The 12253-nt window shown below is 35.5% G+C and overlaps 2 protein-coding genes across 18 annotated transcripts; both read left to right on the top strand.

Moving 5' to 3' along the window:
* Window positions 1-588: 588 nt before the first annotated feature.
* Window positions 589-6348, top strand: LOC112730657 (putative disease resistance RPP13-like protein 1). Of its 17 annotated transcripts, none has more exons than XM_072209922.1 (7): window positions 600-4093; window positions 4412-4476; window positions 4717-4843; window positions 4955-5013; window positions 5136-5227; window positions 5457-5559; window positions 5684-6348. In XM_072209922.1, exon 1 carries the CDS (start codon window positions 1107-1109, stop codon window positions 4086-4088), a length of 2982 nt encoding a protein of 993 aa, XP_072066023.1. In that variant the 5' UTR covers window positions 600-1106; the 3' UTR covers window positions 4089-4093; window positions 4412-4476; window positions 4717-4843; window positions 4955-5013; window positions 5136-5227; window positions 5457-5559; window positions 5684-6348. The 17 variants fall into 17 exon arrangements, with proteins under 17 accessions (XP_072066019.1, XP_029146744.1, XP_072066023.1 ...); XM_072209920.1 differs by having other exon boundaries at window positions 5136-5247; XM_072209912.1 differs by having other exon boundaries at window positions 5136-5247; window positions 5680-6348.
* A 1320-nt stretch (window positions 6349-7668) lies between these two features.
* On the top strand, window positions 7669-8708 carry LOC112730656 (putative disease resistance RPP13-like protein 1). The gene is made up of 2 exons (XM_025780723.1): window positions 7669-7989; window positions 8094-8708. Exons 1-2 carry the CDS (start codon window positions 7669-7671, stop codon window positions 8706-8708), a joined length of 936 nt encoding a protein of 311 aa, XP_025636508.1.
* The last annotated feature ends 3545 nt before the right edge of the window (window positions 8709-12253 follow it).

Raw genomic sequence — 12253 nt, 5'->3', positions numbered from 1 at the left:
CACGTGATACGTAGACCTGGATTTGTACCTTATCTCGTTTACATTGGAAATGAGATACGTCTATACTTATCTCCTTTTATAAAGTAAACGAGATAAAACATATTACGAAAATCAGTAAAAACTTTCAAAATTATCTTCTTTTTTTTTCACAGGATCTTCCAACTCACAAAGTCAAAAACTAATCTATCTCAGTATTAAATTTCATTTAAGGATTTGCCGGCTGCATGCACTAGGCGAAATTTGTAATTTAAACATTTATTGTATTTATTTTACAAAAAAAAAAAATCATTTCTTTATCATTTATCTCCACCGGTTTCGGCCTTTAGTCCTAACACACTCTTTTCTTCCTACAAGTCAAATATAAGAGACTTCACTAATATTTGGGCCTTCAAATACCAAAAAAAAAATTAAGAGTATTTATTTCGTAATGTGTTACAATTTTTATTTCTTTTTCCAATAATAATAAAGAAGATTTGTGGGAACAAATTGTATGTTGAAATAATATTTTTGAGAATAACATGAAAAGGTGAAAAATTTCACCGATGGGTAATTCCGTAAAAGCCAGCATTATTCCACCACGTGATTTTGTCCCAACTCCCAAGACCATAAAGCTCATCATTCATCCTTAACTCCTGTTTGAGAAAACCCAGAGAGTACATTGCAAACTGTGAACCCTTCTTCCCTCGTCCTTTACCTTTCTTTTTTTGTTGTGATTTCATCCGTTGCACTTGAGATCCAATCATGGCTGCAAAACTTGATGGTGGAGCCTATCTCGCTTCCTTGTTGATGCTGTTTTAGACAAGTTGTCTTCAATACTTGAAGATGACTCCGTCCTCAATGGAAACGTCTCTGCCCTCGAGTTGCTTGGGAGGTTGGAGAAACGTCTGTATGAGGTTGGACCTGTGCTTGATGATGCTGAGCAGAAGCAGTTCACTAACAAGAGAGTCAAAAAGTGGCTTCTTGATCTCCAAGATGCTCTCTATTTTGCTGATGACTTGGTCGATGAGATCTCCACTAAAGCTGCCATCCCAGCCACTCAAAGGGATCCAGGTAACTCTTCTTCCTGGTCTCGTCTTGTTGATTCATATATCGAAGATACTGGTGACATGGAAAAAATAGTTGGTACACTAGAGTCTGTTGTAGCAAAGAAAAATCATCATCGTCTGAAAGAGTGCGCCAAGGTGGACATGTCGTCATGGAGAACTCCATCCACATCTCTCGTTGTAAGTTCTGACATATTTGGTCGGGACAAAGACAAAGAGAAGATAATCAAATTGCTGTTAGATGATACTCCTCATGCTAAATCACCTGTCATCCCCATTGTGGGTATGGGCGGTATAGGAAAAACAACTCTGGCTCAATTGGTTTACAATGATGAGCAAGTGCAGCAAAAGTTTAATGTTAAAGCATGGGTTTGTGTTGGTGAAGTATTTGATGTTCTTAAGGTGACAAAGACTGTAGTGGAGAAAGCTACTTCTGCTTCTTGCAACATGAATGATTTAGATTCAGTTCAACAACGTTTGAGGACTGAGGTAACAGGGAAGAAGTTTTTGGTTGTTCTGGATGACATGTGGACCAATCATTATGATGATTGGAAAACTTTTCTAATTCCCTTCCAATGTGGAAGTCAGGGAGGAAAGATTCTTGTAACAACCCGCATTGATGCTGTTGCTTCTATGGTGAAAACTATTCCAGCTCACAATTTGAGTTTGTTGAATGATGAACAATGTTGGTTGGTGTTTGCAAATCATGCATTTTCCGCTTCTGAATCACGAGATCGTTTGGCTTTAGAAAAAGTTGGCAGAAAAATTGTTGAAAAGTGCAAAGGACTGCCTTTGGCTGCTCAATCTCTTGGGGGCTTGCTGAGAACCAAGGATAACATAAGGGATTGGAAAGATGTTTTGATGAGTGAGATTTGGGAGTTTTCTGAAGACGAGTGTAGGATTCTTCCTGCATTAAGAATTAGTTATCACTACCTCCCCTCCTATTTAAAACGTTGCTTTGTTTATTGTTCTTTGTATCCTAAGAATTACGAATTTGACAAAGATGAATTAGTGTTATTATGGATGGCCGAAGATCTTTTGCAACAACCAAAGAGTGGAAGCATTTTAGAAGAAGTTGGTTATAGATACTTCAATGATTTAGCTGCACGATCATTCTTTCAACCTTCAAAGAATGGTTATAAAGATTCATTTGTGATGCACGATCTCATGCATGATCTAGCGACATTTTGTGGTGAAAAGTTCTTTGTTAGAATCTCTGAACACGAGAAAGTGGCCCAACATGATACTAAAACTCGTCATTTGTCATATGATGTCAACGACAATTATTCAGTCCTGAAGATGTTGGAAGCGTGTGAGAGTTTAAGTCATTTGAGGACCCTGTATCAAATCAAGAAAAAGTTCTACGGTGAACACAAAGAGGGAATTGATCCTTGTTGCTTACTAGCACAGTTGAAGCGCTTACGTGTTTTGCCATTTCAATCATTTGAAATTGATATATTGCCTGATTCAATTGGTGAATTGATCCACTTGCGTTATTTGAATCTCTCTGGTACACTTATCGTGACATTGCCCGAGTCCATGAGTAACTTGTATAATTTACAAACATTGAAGTTGGCAGAGTGTGAAAAACTTAAAAAGCTTCCCTCCAACATGCAAAATCTTGTGAATCTGCGTCATCTTGATATTGAGGGCACTGATTTAGAAGAGATGCCAAAAAAGATGAGCAAATTAAAAGATTTGCAAATTTTAAGTTACTATATTGCGGGCAAACATGAAGAGAATGGGATCGGAGAACTGGGAGAACTAACACATCTTCATGGGTCATTTTGTCTTAAGAATCTAGAGAATGTTAAGAATAGCGGTGAAGCATCGAATGCAAGGATGGATGAAAAAATACACCTGAATGATATAGATTTGACCTGGTCATCATTTGAAGAAAGTGAGGTTTGTGATTCCCAAAGTGAGAAAGATGTACTTGACAAATTACATCCTCACAAGGACTTGAAGAAGCTATACATGTGCGGTTACAGAGGTACCATGTTTCCGGATTGGTTAGGGCAGTCTTCGTACCACAACATGACTGAGTTGTATCTGAGTGGATGCAGGAATTGTTTGGTGCTTCCTTCACTTGGACAGTTACCCTCTCTGGAGAGGCTAGTCATTACAGATTTCAACAAGGTGAAGAAGATTGGTGGGTCATTCTATAAGGGTGATGGAACTCATCAGCATCAGGAGACACCCTTCCGATCCCTTAAATCTCTGCAATTTTTTTCTCTGAGTTGCTGGGAGGAATGGGAGTCATATGAATGTGATGATGATGATGATGCACCATTTCCTCAAATTGAGAAACTTTCAATATGGAACTGTCCTAAGTTAAGAGGAGATTTGCCCACTTTCCTTCCGTCTTTGAAATCACTCTACATTAGAGGATGCGAGGAGCTTGGTTGTTATCTGCCAAGAGCTCCCACAATATTCCTAATGGAAATATTAGGCAAACAGGAAGCAAGAATGCGAGACCTACCACTTTCACTGCAACTACTAAGAATAGAAGGAAAGCAGCTTGTGGATTCTCTGTTTGAGGCCATGACCCACACCCAACCAACCTCTCTCATACAGCTACAGATCTCAGAGTGCTCATCAGCTATCTCATTTCCAGGGGATTCTTTGCCCCCTTTGTTGCAAGATTTGCGCATATATAATTGCAAGAATGTAGAATTCCCAATGCAATACCAACAACATCACTCGCTAGAGAGCTTATACATATACAACAGCTGCGATTCACTTACATTCTTCGCATTGCCAGTGTTCCCAAATCTCTTGTTTCTGAGAATAGAAAGATGTGAAAATTTGACATCTCTGGAGGTGTCACACTCACAGTCCCTCCGAGAATTATGGATTGAAGAATGCCCTAAGCTGGTGAACATAACAAGGCTGCCTGCCTCTTTAAGGGAACTCAGAATCAGTGAATGTGGGTTGTTGGGTGAAGACATTGAGAGGAAGAACCCCCACATTTGGCCATCCATTTCCCACATTCCCTACATTAAAGTTAATGGGAATCTGATTGACAATGACTCAACATCTTAAAACAGGTAACTCTTTGCTATCTCTATCCCAAAGCAGCTTGACTTCATCTTCTCCAATATCATAATCATTCTCTCCTACATAATCTTACTTTTATTTCAAAAATTTATCCTACTATTTTTTGAGGTAAATACAAAACCCAATCCTCTCTTTTAACACTCTTAATCACCAATCTAGTCAATGCCTACTTTCCCCAACATATAGTATCACCAAACTGTTAACTTTTTTTAGGATACAATCTCAATTTTGGAATCCCCCCCCCCTCCCTCCCCATTTAACCGTTTACCCTTTTTTTAATTATTTCTTCTTTCTTTCTTCATGTATAGGAACATATATTGATTCTTCTGGGACTTGTCAATTTATTGCATTTGGGTGCTGCGCCTCCAATCTTGTAAGGATGAGTATCTATTTGGATTTAAAGTAACATTTGCTTTATTCTGTTGAAGGATTCCTGGAGAATTAATTGCCATTAAAGTACAATCTTAACATTAAAAATGCTCTTATCATTCTATACTATTCAAAGTCTCATATTTTCAAATCTGCATTAAACAAACATAGGAAATCTTTGGGCATGCTTAAATAAAGATCTTGTAGAATAATTGAGTTATTCATTTCAATTTTCTTAATGCAGATGATCTTAAAAGTTTCTATGTACTAATTCTTTGTTGGTTGAGTACATGGACAAGGAGCTATGTATATAGTTGAACTTTGTTGTCTCAGGCAGCAACTTCAAGCTGGAGTGGACCACTCTTAGAGTGGTATAATCCTGCACTGCATTACTCTCGTGACTATTTTCTTGTACAATATACCTTCTCATGCACCTTTTTATAACCATTGTGAATAAGGGTTTTGCTTTTGCTACGTTGAAGTATGTAAAAGACAACCATCATGCCCACGGTACAGCCTATCTTAATGGGATCATAAACAAGTAAGCACAAGCATTAAATTTATCTTGTGTCTTTTTCCAATTTTCCACAAAATTCTTAGTTGATTTTTTATTTTTTATTTTTTATTTTTAACCTACCTGAGAGCATGGTAAAACTTGGTTAGTTGGAGTAAATAATGTTGAAAGCAAGGTTGAGTGGCTGGTATGGTGATCTCAAAACAGTAGTCCTCAACTAAAGGAACAAATGAATTCTGAGGCATGTCTTTTGACTTTTGAGTAAGTTTTGAATAGTTTTATGTGGCTATTATTGTTAGGGGATTTTGGCCATAATGCTATATATAAACTACATACAACATAGAATGTTTATTAGAAGGTTATAATTTTGTTAATTCAAGGATAAACCCTTGAGAATGATGAAATCTTCCCCTTCAACTTTTGCCTTTCTCATTAACGGTTATTCTTCTTTTTATTGTTATTTCTGTCAGCTACTTTTGCACCACCCCTTGACTCACCCAAATCTAAGGCCTTTCATTACATTTCTTGGTGTTGCTCTTGCTTGCTTGCTTGCTCGTTGCCCTCGTTGGTTTGGTATGCTGTTTACTATCTTAGTATTAACTTCTGTTGAATTAAGAAATTAATTAACCTTGTGATGACTATGCACTAAGCCAAAATTGTATGAGTTGTTCTAATGTGTTTGTTTTGGCGTAGCAAGAGACGAATCGGAGCAAACTTGGATTAAGCCTAATTAGGAGACCAAAGAAATCTGGGCAAGAATGATGGAGGAACAATGAATCCCAAACAAATCAGATGAGGTGCAGTCTCTGCATCAATTCAAAAGCAGAATTCATGGAAGACATCATCCTCTTACAAAATCAAAAGAGAAATGGATGATGAAAAACATAATTTTGCAAGGACAGATAGACCAATCAAAATGCAACATGATTACCTTCAATGATATGGATACAGTTGGAGCAACATGTCAAAAATAGGCAGAAAGCTTACAAACTTTTCAAAGAAAAAAAGGAAGAACAAACTTAGTTTTATATTTTTATATACACTGAATAATTATCTTTTTTTTTTTCTTAAGAGTTTTTATGCCTTCATCGTTTCATTCTATTTTAGGAGAGCTGATATGAGTTATTCTGTTTATACGAAAGAGAGAGCTTAGAAAGTGAGAATCAATTTCTGTTATGAAAAAGGCAAGAGAGGTAGGATGTGAGAATATCTAGAATAAGCTATAGTGCCGTTTGAGAAATTTGTTTTTTTGTATTGGCTTGAATTGGTATTTGTAACTTGAATTTGTTTATAGTAAAAAATTCTACCATTTGTTGTGGTGGAGACTAGATATAGATCCCACTTTGGGATTGAATCAGGATATATTGTGTTGTTCATCTTCTCTATTATAATTTTCATTTACAATATTGTTATAACTGTCATCTGCATATGTTTTTCGCAAATCATGCAATTATTTTATAAAATCACCTTTTAATAATTCAAATGTGCATCACTCTTCTATTTTCTATGTCTTACAATATAGTGCTGCAGGTTGGTGTTTAAGAATTAGTGTTATTAATTTATTGACGTAAAATTATAATTATAATTCATTTTCATTCAATAAATGTACAATTCAATTCGGTTTTCTCTTTTTCTAATTGTTGTAGTGCAAAAATTAAATTGAAAATCAAATCATATGCTTTGGGTGCAGATTTCATTTCATTCCCTAGCTGCAATAAGGTTGATTGGGTTTCAATCTCTAATACTGGAACAAGATTTCCTTCGTAAGAAGTAGAAGGACACCTTGGTGGTTCCACCAAAAAATTGGAGATAATCAAACCTTATTGTCAAGCAAAAATTGACAATAACTAATGAAGTTGAGTATCCTAACCTATATTTATAGTGGACAAACAACCCAAACATGCTCTAAATAGTTGAAGCTTTAGCCTTTAGCTATATTGTTTGGCTTATCAGAAGCTTTTGAAAAATGGATTTCTCACTATGAAGTAGAGGCATATATACTTGAATAAATTCTGGATTCAATTTAAAAATAAAATATAAGTCTCATTACAAAAATACATTAGATAAAAATTAATGAAAATAAATTGTGTGAAATAAGTTTGGAAATATCTACTCAATCATTGAAGCAAACATGTTGGATTCTTTTGTAGGAATAAAACAAGAAGCAGCATCTTGGTAACATGTCAATATAATTCAGCAGAAAGAAAGTTTGGGGCAGGAGAGCTTTTTCTTAGAGACATTTAGTCTGTAGAATACGTTAGAAATCAAAATGTGTTTAGTGCGAGTGTTAGGATGCGAGTGAGAGCATCTAGCAAAAGCCTTAAGAAAATGGGGTCAGTGCACATTAATTGGGAGAGTTAGCAAGTAATCTTCATGGGTCATTTGGCATGGACACATTTAATTAGAGAATGTTATTAGTAGTTGTAAAGCCGCCAATGCAAGGATGGATGTGAAGATACACCATTTGTAACTGCTAAAAAAGATTATGTAGAGAACGCATTAGACTTGTATAGTATTAAACTATTAATAATGCCAGCATGCATCACACTTTCACTATAATAATACTTTAATGCTACTGCTACTGCTACCACTTCCTTACCCTTTGTGTTTGTGAGAGAATTCTGAGTTTGAGTGCATACTACTACAAATCGCTTCCCTTACCTTTCTTACTTCCTTGGCCAGATGTCTGATCCTGCGATTGTCAACTGGATCCGAGGAAAGAAGATTGACCAGAAGCTGCTTGGAAGGTTGAAGACCACTCTGCGTGGTGCTGAAGCCCTGCTGAATGATGCTGAGCGGAGACAAATCAAAGAAGGGCCGGTGAAGGTTTGGCTGGATGATCTCAAAGATGCTCTTTATGAGGCTGATGATTTCCTTGATGAAATCACCACCAAAGCTGCAACTCACAAGGATCCAGGTAACTTCCTATCTCGCTTTCTCAATATGAAAGATAGAGAGATGGTTGCCAGTATGGAAGATGTCATTGGTAGACTAGAGTCAATTGTGAATCAAAAAGATACTCTTGGCCTGAAAGAGATGCCGATGGAAAACATGTCATGGAGAACTCCGTCAACGTCTCTAGTTAAGGTGTCTGATGTATATGGTAGGGACAAAGACAAGGAAGACATTGTAGACTTGTTGGCATGGGTGGGATTGGAAAGACTACTTTGGCTCAATTGGTTTACAATGATGATAGAGTGCAGCAGAAGTTTAATGTTAAAGCATGGGTGTGTGTTGGGGAAGAATTCAATGTTCTTAAGGTGACAAAGATGGTAATAGAGGAGGTAACTTCTAAGTCTTGTGAAATGAATGGCTTAAATTCTGTTCAACATTTGAGGAATGTGCTAACAGGGAAGAGTTTTCTGGTTGTTCTGGATGACATGTGGAGTAATCATTATGATGATTGGAAAACTTTTCTAAACGCCTTTCAATATGGAAGTCAGGGAGGAAAGATTCTTGTAACAACCCGCATTGATACTGTTGCTTCTATGGTGAAAACTATTCCAGCTCACAACTTGAGTTTGTTGGATGCTGAACAATGTTGGTTGGTGTTTGCAAATCATGCATTCTTTCCTACTGAATCCCGAAATCGTTTGGCTTTAGAAAAAATTGGTAGAAAAATTGTTAGAAAAGTGCAAAGGCCTGCCATTGGCTGCTCAATCACTAATATGGATAAAATGGATGGAAAATTTGTGCTAGTTTTAATAAGTTTGAAAACTTGACCCGCCTCCCTCTAGCTAGAGACATTATTATTATATTATGTCCTAATTCCACATACACATGATAAACGATAAACTCTGAATTCTAAAATGACCTGAAAGAACTAATTTCCTGAACAAATTGATGATATGGTTGCTGCATTATGCATGGTGTATTTTGGAGCCAGTTGAAATAAGCTTTTTTTTTTTTTAAATTTCAAGCATTAATTAATTTGAGAGAAAAAAGAAAAGACATGTTTGTGCATTGCATTTGTCGCTTGAGTGAGGAACGAACCCATGCACATATAGATATAGAACTTTTGCTTTTATTTATTTAACTCAGTTTCCTCAATGTTTTGCTGCCTAAGAGTTCCTCAACATAATGAAAATTGTAATATTTGGGGATGAGAAACTTCTTACAGCAAAATAAAACTTATAATTCTAAAATAATACACACCACAACTGAGAAAAACTATTGTCCAAAATAAGTATGGTGATTTGATGAATAAAAGTATATATTAAAATTCTAGCTGAAAATAAGTGAAAAATTATAGACATAATACTAAATTGGCATAATATAATAGAATAATTTTATACTATATATTGAGATATATAAAAATTTGCATTTTTTGTTGAAAAATAAAATCTAAACGTATTGATAAAATCCAATAAAAAAATCAATATGAACTAATCCAAGTTATACTAAGATATTATCAAATCAGATCAATATGTATATTAATTAAAATATTATTGCTTTCTAACAATATGCATGATTGTCTCTGCAAGTGTGCCAATCTTTTTCTTCATTTTTTTAATCTTTGGAAAAACTTATTTATTTTTTTGATGGTTTTTGGACTGGCTATGTTTTATTTATTAAAACCGAAGGTGTTAATCTAGGCCATGTTATTTGGGTTCAGATAAAATTTAGGATTTTATTTATTCTTTGATAGTTATGTGATAACTGATAAGTTTCAATATCCCTAAGTTTTGGATTTTGCCCATTTCATTTAGAGTCCAAGTGTTTTCATTTTTATGGTTTTTTTTAAATAAATAAAATAAATATTTTATTTACGAAAATAGATAATTGGAAGAGTTTTTATCGATTTTTGTAACATACTTATCTCGTTTATAGTGTAAATGAGATAAAACACAAACTCATGTTTACGTATCACGCGTACACATAACACGTACCTTATCTCATTTATAGAGTGAACAAGATATGTGTAAACGAGATACACCTATACTTATCTCGTTCACTCTATAAATGAGATAAGGCTGAGGTTCGGCTATAAATATAACTCGTTCGCAGCACCTTTTGATCCACTTTTCATCCCCCTTAACCTTCTTTTCTCTCTTTTTCAGATGTTTTCTTGATATTTTTGAGTTGCTAGGACGTTATGGTGTGCACCGACAGACTCCGATATCAACCGCCTGAATAATAGTTGGCACATTGCTGGAGCGATCGACTTCGAAGATAGTGTGTTTTTATCTTTTAAATTAATAAGCGTATGTGATTATAATTATGGTACTTTTATAGATTTAGTGTTTTTACACATGAGTAGAATGGATTATCTTTAGGTAACATAAAATAGGTTAGTTGACAAGCTATTAACATTTGCTGGGTGTCGAATTTATTTATAGTAAAAGTTAATTTACTAGTTAACTTAATTTAATTTATTGATTAACTGTTTATTAGATTTGTTAAATAAATAAAAGAAATTCATTAATTATTGTTTATCCATGTTATTACGTTATATTATTTCTTTGAGTCGAATTTTATATTTTTCATTTTAAATTTGAATATGCCGGAGAACTTAGCTTGAAATCCAAGTTTTTAAGAAGTTTTATTTTTTTAAACAGAAGCCTCGTCTGCTACTATCTAGGATGTCTAACTGTCGATGATTTTGAGACATGATGGAGACTAAACACGTGTGCAGTCTGTCGAATTTATGTACCTCTCTAACGATTTAAAATATAATCAAATGATATTATAACTAAAATAAGAATGAAAAATAAGGTAATGCATTAAGATACTGTAACACTTACCAGTATCTGAGATTCTGTCGGAGGACGATACGGAGACTCCAAGGACAATCATCAGTAAATTAACGGCAACGCACGTGATATTTTAATCGATCCGACTCCACAACTTGGTATTCGGCACTTCTCCAAATGCTGTAATTCTTCATGCCTTACAGTACTGCCTCTCTGCTTCTAAATCGGTGACCAACCCTAAACTCCACACCACCATCAATATTGTAATCATCTGCCCCCATATTGGAAAATGGAGTTACCTCATGCATCGCGTCCAAATTCAAAGTATGGTGGTGATTGGGTACATCTGATAACTCCGGAATGGTTGCGAAGTAGACAAAAGGTATCGAACTGATCCACCAATGGGAGTCTTTGGTATAAACTTATCCTTGTCACCATCCCTAGAGGAGCCACTTTCGTGGCTATTGGCAATGTACTCTTCATCAGACTCCTTACCATCAAGGTCTATGTCTACCACTGGACTAGCACAGTGCAAGAGGTAGGTCATCTTGGACAAAATTCGAGCTACCAGAACCACCACCACTAATATCACGAACCTCCGCAGAAAACTCCATCACTTGTTCAACCATAATTCTCCCGTAGACGTCAAACCTTAGGTGTAACAGCTATTACCCTAAGCCTTACATCATGCCGTAAAGTAAAGGATAACAAAGTGTCACAACAATTCTAAAGCTTATACAATAGTAGATATATAAGGAATTTATAATACGAGAAGCCCGATGAAGAAATAAAGCTCAAAACAGAGATAGAAAAGCTCGAAGCGTTCATACAATTAACTAAAAGCGTAAATGCACAAGATACAACATAATACAGTAATAATCAAGATAGTTATATATAAGTATAATGGTCAAAAGAACTCTAGCCGTAGTCCGCAGAGTTTAGGCCGACTAGTGATATACAAACAATACAGAGTTTTGGAAAGTTAAACAACATATACAACTTGTCTCTCAAATAAGCCTTTGAGGAAACAAGGTCGAAGATACAAAAGAGAGAGTATTACAACAGAATAATCAAAATACAAAAGGTGATAAAAGATCCTTTGCTCCGTCACCATCTCGCAACTCACCGAAGTGGGTTACAAACTACATTTGAAAAATAACAACATATGGTATGAGAACTAGAGATTCTCAGTATGGTAACAATGCCCAGTAATGTAAGATATAAGGTTCCGGAACGCCAAAGGCAATCCTAGAACTTCACATCAAACATAAGATTCATGCTTATAAAACAATTTAACAAAATCCTTAAATAGGTCTCTACTTAAGGAATTTCTAAACTAACATTTACATTGTTGTCCCACAGTCTTCGCCGGCCTAACATCCATGCGATCTCATTGCCACCGCTTACCGAGCCTCCTCAACCTCAATAACATACACAAGTATATGCAAACAAGTAATACACAAGTAATAATTATGTATAGCAAGTAAATCAGGAAGCAAGTAAGCATGTTATATGCTTAGGCAATATAGGCAAGTAAACAAAGCAAACAACCACATAGTAAATGCACATGATGA

This window comes from Arachis hypogaea, chromosome 12 (assembly GCF_003086295.3).
Source record: "Arachis hypogaea cultivar Tifrunner chromosome 12, arahy.Tifrunner.gnm2.J5K5, whole genome shotgun sequence".
In the NCBI taxonomy this organism is placed as follows: Eukaryota; Viridiplantae; Streptophyta; class Magnoliopsida; order Fabales; family Fabaceae; genus Arachis; species Arachis hypogaea.
This window is presented reverse-complemented; position numbering and strand designations above follow the sequence as displayed.

What these genes read in the sequence shown, in the direction of transcription:
- LOC112730656 (XM_025780723.1), top strand. Translation starts at nt 7,669, where the DNA reads ATGTCTGATCCTGCGATTGTCAACTGGATCCGAGGAAAGAAGATTGAC. An exon ending in TTGGTAGACTAGAGTCAATT is followed by an intron (nt 7,990 to 8,093) that starts GTGAATCAAAAA and finishes TGTATATGGTAG; the next exon opens with GGACAAAGACAAGGAAGACA.
- LOC112730657 (XM_072209918.1), top strand. Translation starts at nt 1,107, where the DNA reads ATGGAAAAAATAGTTGGTACACTAGAGTCTGTTGTAGCAAAGAAAAAT.